At 35.2% G+C, this 19,006-nt stretch overlaps 3 protein-coding genes across 6 annotated transcripts; 1 reads left to right on the top strand and 2 right to left on the bottom strand.

Moving 5' to 3' along the window:
* On the top strand, window positions 1-8,918 carry LOC111318031 (putative 1-phosphatidylinositol-3-phosphate 5-kinase FAB1C). Of its 2 annotated transcripts, XM_089753820.1 has the most exons (12): window positions 334-614; window positions 1,643-2,041; window positions 2,203-3,000; window positions 3,114-3,267; window positions 3,387-3,731; window positions 4,504-5,244; window positions 5,331-5,662; window positions 5,747-5,873; window positions 5,959-6,123; window positions 6,266-7,729; window positions 7,844-8,110; window positions 8,315-8,918. In XM_089753820.1, the coding sequence occupies exons 2-12, from the start codon at window positions 1,755-1,757 to the stop codon at window positions 8,567-8,569; spliced, it is 4,935 nt and encodes a 1,644-aa protein (XP_089609946.1). In that variant the 5' UTR covers window positions 334-614; window positions 1,643-1,754; the 3' UTR covers window positions 8,570-8,918. The 2 variants fall into 2 exon arrangements, with proteins under 2 accessions (XP_022776379.2, XP_089609946.1); XM_022920644.2 differs by having other exon boundaries at window positions 1-2,041.
* Window positions 8,919-10,456: 1,538 nt separating this feature from the next.
* Window positions 10,457-12,806, bottom strand: LOC111317509 (uncharacterized protein At1g66480-like). 2 transcript variants are annotated; one of them, XM_089743051.1, is made up of 2 exons: window positions 12,073-12,806; window positions 10,457-10,757 (listed from the first exon to the last, which is right to left on the bottom strand). In XM_089743051.1, exons 1-2 carry the CDS (start codon window positions 12,683-12,685, stop codon window positions 10,729-10,731), a joined length of 642 nt encoding a protein of 213 aa, XP_089599177.1. In that variant the 5' UTR covers window positions 12,686-12,806; the 3' UTR covers window positions 10,457-10,728. The 2 variants fall into 2 exon arrangements, with proteins under 2 accessions (XP_089599177.1, XP_022775677.1); XM_022919942.2 differs by having other exon boundaries at window positions 12,056-12,805.
* Window positions 12,807-15,281: 2,475 nt separating this feature from the next.
* LOC111318030 (U-box domain-containing protein 11-like) lies at window positions 15,282-18,565 on the bottom strand. 2 transcript variants are annotated; one of them, XM_022920642.2, is made up of 4 exons: window positions 17,920-18,565; window positions 17,205-17,321; window positions 16,727-17,122; window positions 15,282-16,581 (listed from the first exon to the last, which is right to left on the bottom strand). In XM_022920642.2, the coding sequence occupies exons 1-4, from the start codon at window positions 18,271-18,273 to the stop codon at window positions 15,511-15,513; spliced, it is 1,938 nt and encodes a 645-aa protein (XP_022776377.2). In that variant the 5' UTR covers window positions 18,274-18,565; the 3' UTR covers window positions 15,282-15,510. The 2 variants fall into 2 exon arrangements, with proteins under 2 accessions (XP_022776377.2, XP_022776378.2); XM_022920643.2 differs by having other exon boundaries at window positions 17,217-17,321; window positions 17,920-18,559.
* Between the last annotated feature and the right edge of the window lie 441 nt (window positions 18,566-19,006).

Raw genomic sequence — 19,006 nt, 5'->3', positions numbered from 1 at the left:
AATATTATCAAAAATTAAATTTTCAACATTCAAACTAAAAAAAAAATAACTCTTATGAAGAGATCACAAAATATTGAATTTCATTACGAAAAATATTACTTCATATTTAAAGTCAAATTAAAAATTTAGAAAAGAATTGGTATGTGATAAATGCATGGCTCTTAAGTATATTCATAATATAAAATTTTAATATTCAATATGCATTAAAAAATGTAAAAACTTTAAACATGGATGCTGACCAATGAAAAGAGAAAGCTTTTAAGAGAGAGGACGTAAGAGAAATAAAAAAAAATGAATAAATAAAAAGAAAAAGAATAATGAGCAATCAGGTACAAATTTCACTCAATAAAATACAATACCGACAAACCCTGATTAATCAAACGTTCAAATAAAGAAGAAAAGCAAAAGAAGAGAGAGAAATATTATTATAGTATTTGAGAGAGAATAAGGAAGGAAGGGAAATGAAAGAAGACAGAAGAGGTGATAGAATAGTAAGGGAGGGAAAAGAAAAGAAAGAAAATAAGAAAAGGGGAAAGAAGAGTGTTGTTGTTGAGACAGAGAGTGCAGAATTGACGGAAATGCGTGCTGATTCCGGTAGAAAGGGAACCTTCTCCGTACTTCTTCGGATCCTCATTTTGCCTCTTATTTATTCTTCTTCTTCATTGCTTTAATCATTTTTATTCTTCTCTTTAAATCACTAAAAGGCCTTTTTTTTTTGTTCTCTTGCTTGCCTTATTTAATACGTAATATTTCTTCTTGTTTCTTCTTCTTCCTATTCTTGTGGGTTTTTCTAGTGCTTGAATTTTCGTTCTCTCTAGATTTGGTTTGAAAAACTAAAAAGTAACACCCACTATAAGTCACAGGGATTTTGATGCTTGAATCAATCTATGGATGCATTCTTGATAAATCTGTGATTGGTTAAGCTCTGAATTTCTGGGATATTTCTGGGTTTTTTTTTTCCTTTTTTGGGTCAAATTTATGTTGGATTTTTAAAATTTAGGGTTTATATTATTGTCGTTGAATTCGTGATTGGGGAATTTGTTGGCTTCTTATTTATATTGTTGTTGTGATTTTTGATGTGTAAATAATAATACTGTTGTTATGAGATTTGTGATTTAGTAAAAAAACAAATTAGCTTGTGGGCAAGATTTTGATTTAGTTTCCTCCTTGGAAATATTTTGTGATTCCTCGGAGGATTTTAATTTCATTTTCCTTTTATTGACACCTTTGAGAAAAGAAACAAAAAAAAAAAGGTCAAAATCAATCAATTGTAAGCTCATAAAAACACATACCCTAAAAAATCAATTAAAACTCACCATTTTTATTGTGGGTTTTTATTATATTTCCAATATTTCTATATCAAACTCAAGATTTTTTTTTCTTAAATACTGATTTAGAAGAATAACAACAAGGAGAAAAGAGGGAGATAGGAATTACGGTGGGGGTTGTTTGGGATTCTTATGGGAATACCTGATAGTTCACTATTAGAGCTAATAGAAAAAGTTAGGTCTTGGATTTCATGGGGAGCAAGTGATCTTTCCTGTTTCGCTGGAGAAGAATTTGAGATGCTTGAAAGCTGTGTTTGCAAAAAAATGTGTTGTTGTGAATGTAATGTGAAGTTTGTTGATGAATTCTCTCATAGATACCGTTGCCAAAGTTGTAGCCGTTGGCTATGTTCTAAATGCGTTGAAGGATATGAATCACCTGTTGTTGTTGATCTATCTGAGAATGCAAAGGATAATGATTTTTCTAAGATGATAAGTGTTAAATCTTGCAAGTTTTGTTGTGATGGGGCTAACACCAGGCGTGAAAGTGGGGGAAGGAAGTATTGTGAGAAAGTACATCCTTCTGAGTCTCCCCGGGAGAGCCCAGAACCAGCATCCCCTTATTCTGTGAATAGTGAATCTGTCAGGAATGATCATCTTGCCCAATATCTTGAAGCCCGTGATTGCAGGATTTCTCTACATGGGGTAACTGGCAAGAGTATGAGTTCATTTAGTTCTCATCTTTCTCCAGTATCTACTCGGGGATCTCCCACCAGGTATACTTTTGCTTAGCCGTGCTGGAATATTCATCTTTTTTTTTTGTATATAGGAGACATTCCATTAACCTCCTAAAGTTAGTTTTGTTCTTAACCTTGTTTTTAATCATGTTTTCCTCCTGGTTGTGAATGTGTTGTTATTTGTCTATTTACTGGTGTAGGAGTGATGAGGAAGATGCTGATGATTCTGATAAGCACTTTTTGAGCCTTTTGGCTGGATATTGTCAAGATGTTTCAGATATAGATTCAAGTAGTATTAGTGTTAGACATGATTTCTGCAGTTTTAAGTCTGTGGGATCAAGTCCTTCGGTCAGCCCCTCTAGGAACAATTTTACTCCTTATAGGGTTGGGCGTTCTGTACGGTGGAGGCTAGAAGGGAGCCCAATGGCTCAGTATGTTGGTCCCTTTCATCAAGAAAGCATGGCTGTTTTGAGAAAGCCAGGGACAGGGATCGATGAACCAGAGAATACTGATGATTACTCTGATGACATGTCTATTTTTCATAATCAATATGCAAAGTCACAAAAGCCGTTGGATTTTGAAAACAATGGTCTAATATGGTTTCCCCCACCACCTGAGGATGAGAATGATGAGGCAGAGAGTAACTTCTTTACATATGATGATGAAGATGATGATATTGGGGATTCTGGTGCAATGTTCTCATCAAGTACTGGCTTTTCAAGTATGTTCCCAGCAAGGGAGAAACAAAATGAGGGAAACAAAGAACCTCTCAGAGCTGTAATACAGGGGCATTTTAGGGCTCTTGTGTCGCAACTTTTACAGGGTGAGGGTATCAAAGTTGGTAAAGAGGATAATGGTGGGGACTGGCTTGACATTGTCACAGCAATAGCATGGCAAGCTGCAAATTTCGTTAAACCAGATACTAGCAGAGGAGGCAGTATGGATCCCGTGGATTATGTGAAGGTTAAGTGTATATCATCAGGAACTCCCAGTGAGAGGTGTGGGCTGCGTTCACTTTCTTCAGATATTCTAAAGTTCAAATGTTCTATTGCTTTTCCCTTTGGGATTCTTATTAGAAGTTCTTAACTTGTGAATTTCATCATTCTTGCAGCACCCTTGTCAAGGGAGTGGTCTGTACCAAAAATATCAAACACAAGCGGATGATCTCTCAATACAAAAATCCTAGATTACTTCTTTTAGGAGGATCCCTTGAATATCTGAAAGTTCCAAATCAGCTGGCATCTTTTAATACATTACTTCAACAGGTTTGTTCAAAAAACTTGTTCCATTTTTGCAGATTAATAAAAGGTTTTCCATGATTGAAACAAATTGCATTTGTGTTTGTTCTGTGTGCATGTGTTCTAAATGTTTGCCATTTGGACAGGAAAATGATCATCTCAAGATGATCATTGCAAAGATTGAGGCTCTTCGCCCCAATGTTCTACTGGTAGAAAAGAGTGTGTCTTCGTATGTCCAAGAGTATCTACTTGCAAAGGAAATTTCATTAGTACTCAATGTGAAAAGGACATTACTGGAGCGTATAGCAAGGTGCACTGGTGCTCTTGTTTGTCCTTCAATTGATAATTTATCTACTACACAATTGGGGCATTGTGAACTCTTCCGGTTGGAGAAAGTATCTGAAGAACATGAGATGGCCAAGCAGTTTAACAAAAAACCATCGAAAACGCTTATGTTCTTTGAAGGCTGTCCCAGGCGTTTAGGTTGCACGGTAATGTTTTCTATTTATGCATATGATTCATCTGTTATGTCACTTAAATTGTGTAAATTTTGAACAATGTAAGCTCCCATCTTCTTTTGTAGGCATGATATGGTATACATTGGGTGTCCACATTTTAAATTATGAGTATTTTGATGCTTCAGTTGCTTCCAGTCCTGAAACTCCTGTGTTTCCATCATTTCAATTAATTTGGCTTTTTCTTCTCTGTGGCACAAACATTTTTACCTGAGGTCTTTCCAAATATTTTTGTTTTAGATTTTGTTCCCTTTCTATGACAACAATAGTATGGTTCCGTGGCTCTTTTTTCTTTTTCTAGTAAATGCTTTCATGCCCTTCCCTCCCTCTGTCCCTCTGTTTATGTGTGTGTTTGTCACTATGATACCATTGGAAATTGAGTGATTTGATTATATCTGAGTTATTGTGCCACAGTTCTAGTTACATATTTAGTGCTGAAAGTGGGAAAAGGAGAAATGTGTTGAAAGATTAGATGTAATTTATTTCCATGTTGTTTGTCCTCTCTTTCTGATCATTATAGGCTGTTGAGGAGTGGTAATTGATCTGCTTTTGTGTATGGTTAAAATAGCATTGGGCTAGTAAATGCATGGACATTTGCATGTTTGATGAAATAGAATGCCAATCTTTCTTGTAGGAATGTATTCATGGATCTGTATTTGAATGAAATATATGTGATATTCACGCCAGAATCTTCCAAAGGTGTTTAGCATGATTGTTTCTAATTACATTGCTTTGTTTCTCATTATAGGTCCTGCTGAGGGGAAGATCTCGTGAAGAACTAAAGAAGGTTAAACATGTTGTCCAGTATGCTGTTTTTGCAGCTTATCACTTGTCTCTTGAGACTTCCTTCCTTGCTGATGAAGGTGCTACTCTGCCTAAGATGAAAGTAAAACGTTCTATTGCTGTACCAGAGAAAATGCAGGCTGACAATACCGATTCAGTTATACCTAGTTCCTTTTCTCCATCCAATTTGAATGCAATAGTCAATGCTTCTACTCAGAATGATGCATCTCTAAGTCTCAATCCCGAGCAAGGAGGATTGGAATTGTTGTCCGAGCAGTATGGTCAAATTAATTTTTTTCCTTCATCTGGTGGTTCTGTTCTTGATGCATTGACTGATGATTTGGCACCTATTGCGGGTTTAGACATGTGTTCTTTGGAACAATTCAAGGATTTGAAGATGTCCACTATGTTGCCTTGTGATATTAGAGATTTTCCACAATCTGAATTGCAGGAAACCATGACTGAAGAGGAGAGACATCATGGTGAGATTCATGAATTGGCAAAATCTGAAAAGATTGATGAAGATGAAGCTTCCAGCGAATACTTTTCAGCCACTGACACTTACCAGAGTATATTGGTTTCATTTTCAAGCCGATGTGTTCTGAAAGGAACTGTATGTGAACGTTCACGGCTCCTGCGAATAAAGTTTTATGGCTCTTTTGATAAACCACTGGGAAGATATCTTCGTGATGACCTGTTTGATCAAGTAACTCATTTGAAACCTTGCATGTCTTCATTTGAGATTAGTGGTTCTATGTTTCTATTATTTAATTTAATATGTTTTCTTTACAGGCAACTTGCTGCCGTTCATGTAATGAGCCAGCTGAAGCTCATGTCATATGTTATACCCACCAGCAAGGAAATCTGACAATCAATGTAAGACACCTTTCCTCTCTTAAGCTGCCTGGTGAACGGGATGGGAAGATATGGATGTGGCATCGATGCCTAAGGTGTTCTCATATAGATGGTGTTCCTCCTGCAACTCATAGAGTAGTTATGTCTGATGCTGCCTGGGGACTTTCTTTTGGAAAGTTTTTGGAGCTTAGTTTTTCAAATCATGCCACTGCTAATCGTGTTGCAACCTGTGGTCATTCATTGCAGAGGGATTGCCTTCGATTCTATGGGTAAATGCTGTAAAGTTTTAAATCTTTAATCTTCTTTGACAGTTAAGTATGATGTTGATAGTTATGAGTAGTATCATTTCACAGATTTGGCAACATGGTTGCATTCTTCCGCTATTCCCCAATCGACATACTGTCGGTACATTTGCCCCCATCAATGCTTGAATTTAGTGGAGACGTTCAGCAGGAGTGGATTAGAAAAGAGGCAGCTGAGGTTTGTTATTTATTTTTCCTCTTGTTCTTCTGCCAGTGAAATAGGCATATTCTGAACTTACTGACTATTCTGTCTCCTTCTATAGCTAATGCTCAAAATGGAAATGTTGTATGGGGAGGTATCTGATGTACTTGACAGCATTGAACAGAAGAGTAATTCTGCCGGTTGTCAATCCTCAAATGCAAGTGAGTTACCATATCACATTATGGAACTGAGAGATCAGATTCGAAAGGAGAGAAATGATTATAATGTAAGCCCACTGAATATTAGTTACTGATACGATCTTGAAGGTTACTTGGTAGTATGTATGCAGTATTATGTGTATCTCTGTTATCTTCTAACTGTGCTGTTGAAAGATGAATTTTATCATTTACTGGTTTCTTTGTTTATAGAGTTTGCTACAGCCAATTGTTATGGAGACTTCACAACTGGGTGTAGCAGCTGTGGACATCCTAGAACTGAATTGCTTAAGGCGTTCGCTTCTAATTGGTTTGCATGTTTGGGATCAGCAACTTCATTCATTGGACTCTCTTTTTAACAAGGGTTCTGCTGTCAAAGCTGACGTGGATCATTTGAAGGATGGGAAACTTGATGCTCATGAACAAAATGCCTGCAGATCCTCTGATTCACAGCAGCCTCCTAAGAATGACTTACAGTTGGAGCAGAATTCTGGTTTACCAACCTTGGATTCTGTTGTGCCGGAAGAATCTGACTTGGCATTATACAATCAAAGGAGAGAGGAGAATAAGCAGCCAGATGAAAGCATCCCTTCTCCTGTATCTACTCTATCTGAAAGAATAGATTCTGCTTGGACCGGCACTGATATACTTGCATTGAAAGTTCAACCTCCAGAAGCATTTCAGGGTGATGGGGCCCAATCTGGTTTGATCAGGCCAACAAATAAAATCTATAATCTTGCTTTGAGAAAGGTAGCATTCCCAAGGAGGCTTCATTCTTTTGATTCTGCATTGAGATTCGAAGAAAGAAGTCAGAAAGGAATGTATCCCTCTTCATTGCATTTGTCTACGGTTAGATCTTTCCATGCTTCTGGAGATTACAGGAGTATGTTTAGAGATCCCGTTTCTAATGTATCAAGGACTTACTCCCATATATTGCCACTAGAGGAACAAAAGTTGAATTTATTACTCAGTTCCACGCCCACTTTAATCACCTCTGCATCTCATGTGGCTGAAGGGGCTCGGCTACTTCTTCCGCAGAGGGGCCATAGTGATATTGTTATTGCTGTTTATGACAATGATCCTGCAAGTATAATATCATACGCTCTTAGTTCCAAAGAATATGATGAGTGGGTTACTGATAAGTCCAATGAAATTGGAGGAGGCTGGAGTGTTAGTGAAAGGAGCAAAGAAGATCCTGCAACTTCCAGCTTTTCACCCTGGCAGCCATTTGGCTCTCTTGACCTGCTTTATAGTCATTATGGAAGTTTTGGCTCTGAAGATTCCACATCATCTGTGGGTGCCATGTTTCCTGATACGAAAAGGTCTCCACATTTAACAGTTTCTTTTGGAGATGATTCTTCTGCTGCTGGTGGCAAAGTGAAGTTTTCTGTTACTTGTTACTTTGCAAAACAATTTGATTCTCTTAGAAGAAAATGTTGCCCTACTGAAGTGGATTTTTTGCGTTCCTTGAGCCGCTGTCAGAAATGGAGTGCACATGGGGGAAAGAGCAATGTGTATTTTGGCAAATCATTAGATGAGAGATTCATTATAAAACAAGTAAAAAAGACTGAGTTAGAATCGTTTCATGAATTTGCTCCGGAATATTTCAAGTATTTGATGGATTCTCTTAGCTCAGGAAGCCCAACTTGCCTTGCAAAAGTTCTTGGTATTTATCAGGTTTGTCCTCATACTTTATCTTTTGAAGGCATTGTTTCTGTGCGTCCAGTTAGCTTGTGTAGGACTAATATTTCAAGGTTTTATTGTAATTCTTTGTGGTTGGCTCGATGATAGGTCTCTGTAAAACACCTGAAAGGTGGCAAAGAAACAAAAATGGATCTTATGGTGATGGAGAACCTATTTTTTAGAAGAAGTATCTCAAGGATTTATGATCTTAAGGGCTCTGCAAGATCACGATACAATCCAGATACAACAGGGGCAAACAAAGTACTGCTAGATATGAATCTTTTAGAAACACTGCGAACCGAGCCTATTTTTCTTGGAAGCAAGGCAAAGAGAAGTCTCGAGAGAGCTATGTGGAATGATACATATTTTCTGGCAGTAAGTTGCTTTTACCATTAGAACTTGTAAAAATGCTTCATCATCTTTCAAATTATTCATGGTCTATGTTGAAGTAGGAATAAGTTTTGAATGTGATGCTGTAACCAAAATCTTCATGATGTTATGCAAGTTCATCCATAGGATTTAAGATTCTTTTTCCTATTTGCGTATTATATATTGAATGTCTTTTGCTGTGCTTTTCAGTCAGTCGATGTCATGGATTATTCATTGCTGGTTGGAGTGGATGAGGAGCGCAAGGAGCTGGTTTTGGGAATTATTGATTTCATGAGACAATATACCTGGGATAAGCACTTGGAGACATGGGTTAAGGCATCTGGGATACTCGGTGGGCCAAAGAATGCATCTCCAACAATTATTTCTCCAAAACAGTACAAGAAAAGATTCCGGAAGGCTATAACTACTTATTTTCTCACAGTACCTGATCAATGGACTTCATGATCTGTATCATCATTGATTCATTGGTTCATTAATAAGGCGTAAGAAATTGTAATTGCTGACATAAATGAAACGGCCAAAAGCTCTCTCTCCCATGGGTATTGTTCTCTTTGATCCTCGTCTTTTTCTTTCCACAAAATCATTTCATGGTGGGTAGAATTGGCCTACAACTAAAAAATCTACAACTACAAGTGGAGGGGGGAACAAAGTTTTCTTTTTTGAGGGCTCTTTTTTATGACCTCTGAAGAAAGGGAAGAGTTAAGGGCTCTTGTGTAATGTTTATATTTTCTCTCTAATCTTGTGGATGTGCAAAAGTTTTCCTGAAGAAACAAAGGTTCTTTTTCAACTTTAACACGACTTCATTAGAGCTTTTATATTTTTGACTCTTTAGGAAGCAGCAGGTGAAGGAAACTTGGACCTTAAAGTTGTTCATCCATGTGCATGTAAAGCTCTAAGCATTGGTTGAGTTTGAGTAGCAAATTTTACGTGTCAAATTTAGTTGGGAGGTTTGGAAATGGTTTGTCTAAAGTCTAAACTTTTTTTTTTTTTTATATTTGAGTGTCAGGATTTGAATTGAATTCTTATTATTAAACAAAGAATCAAGCACTTCATTAACAGGTCAAGTGAATGTTGGCAAAGTCTGAACATTGTACCTGTACATTTATTCGAGTAGTGTCATAAGTAAAATTTGAAACCAAGCTTTCCCAAGACAGGTGAAGCTTCTAACGTGAGATTTGATAATTTGTGTTGAGGTGCTAGGCATTGAACGCTTCTTAAACTTGCATTTCACCTCACTTGTGAAAAATAATCTAAACATGTTTCTTTAAACCAACAGAAGAACAGTGCGAATTTTCCTATCCTTGCTACTAAATTTTATGTTTTTTTTTTTTTCTTTTGTAGTTTCATTCCAGCTTCAGAAACCTTATTTTAAAAAGACCCATAGACAATTGATTTATATAAAAGTTTCTGTTCCTGGATGCCTTTAAAATTTAAGTTTTGAAGGAAAAGGGGAGACAATAATACACATTATAAGTTGGGTTTATGTTACTTGTGAGAACACTACTTCTCTTTCACAAAAGCATATAGCTCTAATAACAGGAGTATTACTACTTTTTATTATTTTTAGTATTTAAAATTAATTAAATTACTATTTATAGTGATATTTTATATTAATGTAATAATTAATGATTAATATAACTGCATCGACAATTGTGACTTATCTAATATGATCATAACCTCAATGCTTTTAAAGCACTCGTCAGCAAAACTATTTTATTTATTCACCAATAGCAATTGACCTTCGAAAGAATAAGCCCTCCGTTTCTAACGTATCCATTTCAATTAATTCAATCTTTTTTGTTTTCGCCGCATGTTATTGCCTTCTTTTTTTTTTTGAAAATTAAGATTTTCAAGCTTTGTTGTGGTTTTCTTTTTGACACTATATATGTTGCTTTTTCTTTTCGTAATGGTTGACTTTTATTCCATGTTTCTATTTTATTTTTTACTAATATTGTCAATGCTCTTAAAAATAATTTATTTAACCACGGTCCAAAATTACTTATAATAGAGTTATAGTTTATCTTGAAGATTAATTTAAAAAATTTATTCGTAAATTACTAATTATTTTTTTAAAAAATATATAACTAGAAAAATTAGTTATTTAGGTTCTGTTTCGTTTATATTTATACTTTTTATTTTTTACCTTTAATATTTTTATTGAAAAATAAAAACTTAAAAATATAAGTACCAAACCATATTTGAGTGGGTAAACTTAGCTCTTGCCCCCAAAAATTAAAGAAAAGATACCATAAAACAGTTTTGATGAAATATATATGATTAATATATATATATATATATAAAGAGAGAGAGAGAGAGAGAGAGAGAGAGAGAGAGTCATTGCAGAAGTTTTCCATAATCATCCCAGGCAAAGGGTTACATCTCTCATTCTAAGCTCTTTCATAAATTCCCTAAAAAGCTTGAAAGTAGCTAAATTTGTTGTATGTACACAAAAACAACTGATCAAGCTAGGAGAGGATGTGGAAAAACGACTATGGAGTATATATGAAACTTCTTCCATTGCTTAATTTGCTCTTATTTATTTAGAATACGTAATTTCTCGTCTTTGGATTTGTTAAGAACTAACTGCTATTTGGCTCCCTCCTTCATTGATTGGCATGAAGCTCACCCTTTTCTGTGATGAACAAACAAAACAAAACAAAATTTTGAGTAAGTTTCTGATCATTCCATTATATTAATCAAACAATTCAATTTGAAAATACTGATGAACCATATGGAATTGAAAAATTGCATAGTATAGGAATTTTTCTCTATGATGATTTTCAACTTGTTTTTTTTTCTTTTAATTATATGCATCGCAAGACAAGACGCGCGTGCATGTCTAGAAAGTTCAAACAGATTAAAGTCAATAAATCATTTAGTTTAGTCAATTATTTTTCATAAATTTTCTTCCCTTGAATGGTCATGGGAAATGACGTGATGAAGAAAGGGTAGACTGTGATAATTAAAATTGTCAAACAACGTATAATAAAATTTTATAGTATACAGAAAGAAAGGAAAGGTTGATCTCTTCAGTCCAAAAGTTTGTAGGTTACCCCTTATTCCTCATTTGGATTTGATAGATTTATCGAGCGATAAACAACGAATCTTGGACTTGGTTCATATATTGATCAGCTGTTAAGAAGACTGTACCAGGACAGGGTTCAAGGTTTTTTTTTTTTTGTATAAAAAGATTACAATATAAGGATAAAGAAAGCAGTTCCAATTGTTAGAATTTGAATCTTATATTATATGTTATTTTTTAAAAAATGATTATATAAATCAATGAAGCTAATCTCTGAATTAATTTAAATCGATATATATTCTCTCCTATGACAAATGATATTATGAACTTCTTTTTATTGAAGATTAATATAACCTTGCTCTTTGGTCAAATTCACATGAGTCTAGATTGATGTGGCATGGAACCAGAGCTAGCTTAAGTTTTGATACAAGTCAATATAAGCCATAAAATCAAATCAGATGCATCTATTTGTAGGGCCAAGATCCAAAATTTTGGTTTTAGAAACATCCAAGGATGAGATGAAATGCATTGAAAACCTTGATTTTTTTGCTTCAAAAATCAGAATTCAAAACCATGTCCTCGACGACTTGAAAGTTAATAAGAGAGAATTCAGGGGACCCAAACAATGAATAGAAAATATGTGAAGCAAAATCTCGAGTCCTATAAAATTCATTTTCTAATTACTAGTACTTTGTTGTGGTCCACCGACTTCACAAAATCCTCTCAATTCCTATTACGTACGTCATACCATTCATAATTCGCAACTAAACTGATAACAAATAAAAAATGTCAACTTCTATCACCATATTTAATGACCGTCTTGTTTAAGATTAAAAAATTGGGGAGAAAAACAAAAAAAACCAATGAAAAATACCATGAAAACAGGATCATTGTCTGATGAAACTAACCTCACGGGCCTTCATACCTGCTCCGACGTCACTTCCATGGCTACCCTTCCAATGCACTTGTTGCTGCATAAACATGCCATCCTTTCCATTCTGCGTAGCTTCACGTGGGCTGTTTCTGGTATTTGCCATGCAAAGTTGCATGATTTTCTCTGCTGCCTCTGCCTCATTTTTGCTTTCTTTCATCAACCTGTCCACTTCTGCCTTGGATAGCCTCATCTTTACCCTCATTGCTCCACTCTTAGACCCTCCTTCTTCTTCAGACTCCTCGGGTGTTACACTTTTTGGTTTCATGAGTGTGAGATCAGATACAGACCTCCTCGACAGCATCAGGCTCTCGAGCCTGTCTTTAGCACTCATGTTTATACCCGACCAAACCTTTCTTGGAACTCGTTCTTTGGGAGCTTCTGGCAACACTACCAAGAAGTAAAGCCTCTTGGGCACCAAGTTCTGATGTGGCTGCAAAGGCTTAGCTCGAATACCAAAATGCTTAACAGCTTCCGATTCTAGCAAAACATGTCCTGGATAATCTTTCACCACCTCTTCAGCTTTCACCGGGGTCTTCAACTTGAATGTTTCCCCGTTTATCTTCATGACCTTGGTAGTCTTTTTCCTACCCAGGCTATTCCCCATTTTCCTACTACTCTGGTTAGTTGTAAGCAGCTAGCAATAATAGCTTTTGTCTCTGACAGAGAATTATTAATTAAACCACAAAACTTGTTTGGTTTCTCTTTGGCCTACTTTAAACCATTTAAGATTTATGGTGGGTGATATATATGATTAGTTGATGCTAGGGGATCACTGGTCAACAAAGAGGGCAAACCTTTTGAAATCGGCCAAAGTTTATGTTTGACAAAACAAAATAAAATGGGACGTAAGTTATCGCTTTCAATCAAAAATTACTATACATAACTAACTAAATTTCAACCCTTTACAATTTAATAATTTTACGTATACCAATATAATTTAAAATAAATCATTTAAAATTCTAAATTTAATCCAATTTACTCGTATAATTATCTTTAAAAAAATGATATCTAATAAATTGTTATTCAAATTTTAATATTTATAATTTTTTTTATTGTGAAATTGTAATATTTTATTAAAAAAGAAAAACGTGCAAAATCAATTCAATAACCATACAAATATATTCATAAAAAACATATAAATATAATTTTTTATTGAAATTACCATACAAATAAATATAATTTAATATACCCATTCCCAAACAGAAGGACGTTAGGCAATTTCCGAATTTATGCCCGTGATATGTGGGGAAATTAGGATAGCAAAATCATTATTCATGTCTTGTTCTGCTGTCGAAAATGATCTGCGATAATCACGGGAAGGGAAAACTGATTAAGACATTTTTTTTTTGTTAAGAACTTGAGATTCAAACTGCATATGTGAAAACTCACTTCGGAGGTTAATTTAGTCTACCACCAACCATTTTTTTTTCTCATTTTTCTTGGGAGAACGACTGATAAGGTTGATTTAATTTGTCTCATAAAGAGAAAGAGGGGTTTTTTTTCAGCATATGTTTTTTTAGGTTTTGAGATGTTTGAAATTGAATGACAGAGGCAATCATGGTCTAAATTGACAGCCCCGCTCATCAACTTGGAAGTCGAGGACTTGCTAGGCTTGGTATATTTATCAAAGCTTTTCTTTGTTTAATGTCATTCTCCCTCCCCGAAATACAGTTCCATTTACCAAACCCTAACTTTTTATGAATGACAAAATCACTTGCTATAAATATTTTATTTAGGAGACTGCTACTTAACGCTCCTTGAAAAATACTTTTTAGAAACACTTTTTAAAATTAAAAGGGTATTGAATTTAGAATTTAATCAAAATAGTTTCCCAACTTTTTTAAGAAATGGATTTTTGCAAAGTTCGAGTTTAAGATTTAAACTTAATCTTATAAGCAATTTCACTTTGCATGCGCATGAAATTGGTCAAGTTCTCAAATTTATAAAAGTATAGTCCCAATTGTTGGCTTGATTTTGATTATAAGAATTTCAAGGTATTAAGACTTTTAAAATGTAGATTTTGCACGTATAGTTTCTGCCAGAAAATTATTTTCACTTTCAGAATGGACAAACACCTATAAAGTAGCAAAATTGAAAAGCTTAAAATTAGTAATTCAATCCAAGCAACTTGTTAATTGTGATGAAACAAACTAACGAAAACCAGAGAGAGAAATGAAAAAGAAATTAAGGAAAAAGCAGACTAAAAGCCAAAAAAAAGAAAAAAAGCTTACGAGGATTGTTCATGCATATCCAAAATCGAGCATACTTTTCTTTTTCTACAACCAACAATAACAATTGAAAAATCGTATAATTTATGTATTCATATTATGTCGGTTTTATATTAAATATATATAAAATATAATAATAATTTATATTCATACATTAAATATAAGATATAATTTTTTTAAAAAAAAATTTTATATAGTTTTTATTAAAATTTTAAATTTATTAATTTTATATATTTTTTACATCATTTTTTATACCGTGTGTTAAAAATTATCGAACTCATACGCTACTAGTTCAAGCTCATTTTCCATCACTTCGGCTTTTAAGTTTTGTCCTTTGCCTTCTTTTTAGCTCGGCTTCGTTTATTGAAGGGTGATCTGCCTATCCTTTCTTTAGCCTTCTCTATTATTAGCAAGGAAAAGTCTGTAGCGACCAATGAGCGAGTTTTGCCCTTTTTCTTTCAACAGAAATACTTTATGCATGCAAATTATACCAATAATATAAAGCAGGTTAATTTATAGCGGCAAAAAAACTGTGTTGGTTTTCTTGTAAACGCAGTTTAGGATCGATCAAAGTCGTTTTTATACATCCGTTTTGATGTTTTCGCACTAAATTTTGCTTAACCAAGAATAGGCCAAATCCAGTTGCGGTCTATCATTCTAACAGAATAAGATTGTTTTGTCCATTTCAAAAATAAAGTTCATACATTGGATTTTATCAATGTTCTTTTTACTTACAATTAATCACAGTTGGATTTTCGAATAAATCCAGTCCTGGAAAAACCTTATACATTAACCCAAATCAAATATCACCTAGGTGCTCTTTTCCAATACACCTATTAGAACAAGGAATAGCGATAACACTTCGCGGTCTTAAATCCGTTCTTTTATACGGAATAAGTAGATGTAATTTCTGTGGCTGTATGAAACTCCTCAGGCTACCAATGTTCAATGTTTCTCAACACCAACAAGCAATTAAACGGAAAGCAATCTTCATTAATTAAGAGATCAAATGAATTTTTTACACACTCATAAATGAAAGAAATGAACACACAAAGCGATGAGAATGAGTTTGTATCTCATGCTCATCTCCTCAGTTCTCATGTCTGAAAGGAATGGAATGGCAATTTTGCCAAACAATTAGAGTCAATAGAAAAAAAAAAAAAGAAAACAATTAACAAACTCTCTGGTACAACCAAAACAGTCAGAGCTGTTGTAATTTGCGAAGATGCTCCAACAATGAAGTAGCCTTCCGCTTGGCCCTCTCCGTGCCACTCCCGGTAAGCTCTGTCAAGGGTATGGCAGCACCAAGCCTACTTATGTAGGCAAGATTCTCCGTATCTCTCTTACACAGAGAAAGTAAAATGGCAGCTGCATTTTCTTTGTTGCGGGGCAAACCTGTTCTTAAAAGATCAATCAAAACAGGTATGGTACTTGCCTTTAATATAGCTGCCTTAGCATCATGGTTGCTAGCAAGAACAGACAGTATTGTTAAAGCCTCATCAACCATACAGTTTCTTGTATCTGTGAGCATCTTCAGCAGCGCTGTTATGATTCCAGCTCTGACAGCCCTGCCCTTATTCCCCTGATAAATACATAAATTGAACAGAGCAGTTGCAGCATCTTTCTTCCCTCTAGTGCTCCCATGTTGTAGCAAATCTACCAAAGCTGGTATTGCCCCTGATGCACCAATTATTATTTTGTTCTCATCTGCAAGTGACAAACTAAAAAGGGTGGCTGCTGCATTCTCTCTTGCTTCCATGCTTCCAGCTCTGAGGACTTGGACAACGGAAGGAACGGCACCAGCAAGCATTATAAGAGACTTGTTATTTGCAAATATGGAAAGGTTAAGAATAGAGGTTACTGCATGTTCTTGTAATGACACATCGTCTGTTGTTAAAAGGTTGACTAGAACAGGTATTGCTCCTGCATCTGCAATCAGTATCCTGTTATCTGTGCTTCTTTTAGACAGTGAACGGATTTCAGCCACAGCAGCCCTACATTCCTCTAAGCACCGGCTTGACAGCTTACAGACCAGAGCCTGGATGGCTGCCATGTCGCCGCTAACATCACGGAAAGATCCATCACTCTTTTTAAGCCTACCATTTGCTAATCCGCTTGGCTGCTCAATATTATGTTTAGCACACCATTGATTTATCAGACTTCTCAGAACATAATTAGGGGTTAGAGTTAAATTTTCCAGCTTCTGCTGAGTTTTCGGACATGTTACGTTGCCACAATCTATCCATCTCTGTATATAAGATCTCTCATATGTCTGTAAAATCAAGATGACTAATCAATAGACAGGATGAAAAGAGACGGCTAGAAGGCAAAGGTTGACCACAAAAAAAGAAACATAGAAATGATGAGCAGTAGTTGTCGTAGAAATGATAAACAGTAGTTGTCGTGGCACACTATACCTGCCCTGTAGCCACAATCACTGGATCCCTCATTAGTTCCAAAGATATAGGGCATAAAAAATCATCAGGAATTACTAGTGCATCAGGCTTCTTTGTTTCTCCAGTACCCTTAGTAGCCACATTGTCTTGCCCTTTGGAATTAATTTCATTTAATAGGCTGACCTCAGAAGAGGTTGAAGAGCTCTTCACTCTTTCCAATATCTTAGTTGCCTTATCTGCACCATGTCTTAGAGTACCACAATTTTCTGGAATGCTATCCAGCTTTGCTGAAATTTCATGATTGGTACCACCACATTCTTTTTCCAGCGGCTGGGACAGGCCATTAGAAACTTTTCTGGAATTCAAAGATCCATATCTTTCTGCTGCTCTTCTCAATTGTGCTCTCACCAATGATACCTGGGAGAAAAAAGTTGATGTTAAAAACGCAAGTCAATATAGAAAAAAAAATGAAGAAAACGTATAAATTCTGGGGCTAAACCTGTTCTCGAACCTCCTCTGAGATTTGAAAATGATCATATGGGATTTTCCCTAAAGCTTTCTCCAGCTTCCATGTAACACATTGAAATTGGAAAGAAATTCTTTTGGCAGCTCCATCCTTAAATAAAGATATAGCTAATTTCAGTGGCGTACCTATAACATTACATATTAAAAACAAACGTGCATAAACACAATAAAATTCCAGTAACAGCAGCTATTCTAAACCCCCCCCCCCAAAAAAAAAAAATGAAAATTAAAATATCCCTTCTGCATTTTTCATGATCTCCAATTCAGTTGATTAATTAGAAATGCTACATTTACCGAGACGAACACTGTCAATTGACAACAATTGACTAAAACACATTGTGCTTCTAGTTCATATTAACTCAATATTTTAAGCCCCAAATTTTTTTTTCAAAGTGGGGTTAATCTAACACAGTTAAAGCAAATTGACCCAGAAATTAGCATGTGGAAAATTTCCTTGCCCCGAAGAAAAAAAAGTCGACTAATTCTATCAATTTTGCATAAGAATTGACCCCTTCACTGAAAATCAAAATGAAACATATTACTAGTATTTAAGTGGTAAAAAATCTGGCACTGCAACATATCAACAGTAAAAACGTATCAAAATTTATAGAATCAAATAATCCAATCAAACAGAACTCAAGTTTTTTATAAAAAAAAAAAAAAAAGGAAAATAGGAGATGGGGCTTTACAGAGGAATTATTGGAATTGTAGGTGGAGGCGACGATCAAGAGACGCTTAGCAGCCTGGAGAGCCACGGCCAGATCAGGCGACCATGAAGAAGCAGAGGAGGAAGAGGAGGCGTGATCCTGATCATGATCAGACGGTCGAAAATCTCTGATATCCTCAAGCAAATGCATGAAGAGAGCTATCCTCCTTACCAGATCCGTGCAATCCCTTTTAAACGCGACATTGACGTTATCAGTTCCAGCAGCGACATTACCGGAGACGATATCGAGGACAAGCCGGAGCAAGAATGCGGGAGAAGCGTCGCCTGCTTGTGTGGAGGAGGCGACTCCGCCGGCCATTTTGTGAAAACCAGTCATCGGCTCCTGATTGGATAGAGACGAGTAAAAAAGAGACTTTTTTTTTATTAACAAAAAGTATTGACGAGTACAAGGAAAGGCGGAAGCGGAAGCTGGTTTTGAGAGGAAAACGATAATAATAATAATAATTGATTTGGAGGGCTAAACAAAGCGAGAGAGGGAGAGATTCGCGGAGGCAGAGGAAAAGGAAAGAAAAGATAATACAGTTGGATTTGGAATATTGTGAATTGTAATACCACAACTATACCTACTACACATTACTCAAGATTAGCCCCTTACTACATTTCCACTAATCCTATTCTGTTTCTCATGTCCGTTTGTCATATAATTCTAACAACCACATATACTGTAGGCCATACATAAATAATATATTGAATTTTTTCCCCATTTTTATATTTTTCAATATAATTTTTTAACTTCAGATAAAAAAAATTTATATCTATATATTTTTAATTTATCCTAAAGATATATATCACTTAATTTTAATATTCCAAAGCATACGTGTTTTAATATTCTAATTTTTGGTGAAATTTAAAAATTTTATGGATCATTTCTTAGAAAATTTTTTACAATATAATAATAAAAAAATGAATAAGCTCCTTGCCAGGCTGTAAAGTCATTCATTATTGTCGTATTTTCATTTTGTCCCCCACCATAACTTATTGACTAAAATAAACTCAAAAAGAATGTTTCCAAAATACTATACTTCCTTTATCTTACTTTTTTTTGGGAT

The sequence above is a fragment of the Durio zibethinus genome, chromosome 2 (genome assembly GCF_047325235.1).
Source record: "Durio zibethinus cultivar Kanyao isolate XHJ-2024 chromosome 2, ASM4732523v1, whole genome shotgun sequence".
Taxonomy (NCBI): Eukaryota; Viridiplantae; Streptophyta; class Magnoliopsida; order Malvales; family Malvaceae; genus Durio; species Durio zibethinus.
The sequence above is the reverse complement of the archived record's forward strand: the minus strand, read 5'-3'. Positions and strand labels throughout refer to the sequence as shown.

Coding starts and splice junctions, on each gene's coding strand:
- LOC111318031 (XM_022920644.2), top strand. CDS start 1,461: ATGGGAATACCTGATAGTTCACTATTAGAGCTAATAGAAAAAGTTAGG. Junction 5,245..5,330: donor GTGATGACCTGTTTGATCAA/GTAACTCATTTG, acceptor TTTTCTTTACAG/GCAACTTGCTGCCGTTCATG. Junction 8,111..8,314: donor ATGATACATATTTTCTGGCA/GTAAGTTGCTTT, acceptor TGTGCTTTTCAG/TCAGTCGATGTCATGGATTA.
- LOC111317509 (XM_022919942.2), bottom strand. CDS start 12,685: ATGGGGAATAGCCTGGGTAGGAAAAAGACTACCAAGGTCATGAAGATA. Junction 10,758..12,055: donor CAGGTATGAAGGCCCGTGAG/GTTAGTTTCATC, acceptor TGTTCATCACAG/AAAAGGGTGAGCTTCATGCC.
- LOC111318030 (XM_022920642.2), bottom strand. CDS start 18,273: ATGACTGGTTTTCACAAAATGGCCGGCGGAGTCGCCTCCTCCACACAA. Junction 17,123..17,204: donor CAGAGGAGGTTCGAGAACAG/GTTTAGCCCCAG, acceptor TTTTTCTCCCAG/GTATCATTGGTGAGAGCACA. Junction 16,582..16,726: donor TGATTGTGGCTACAGGGCAG/GTATAGTGTGCC, acceptor TTGATTTTACAG/ACATATGAGAGATCTTATAT.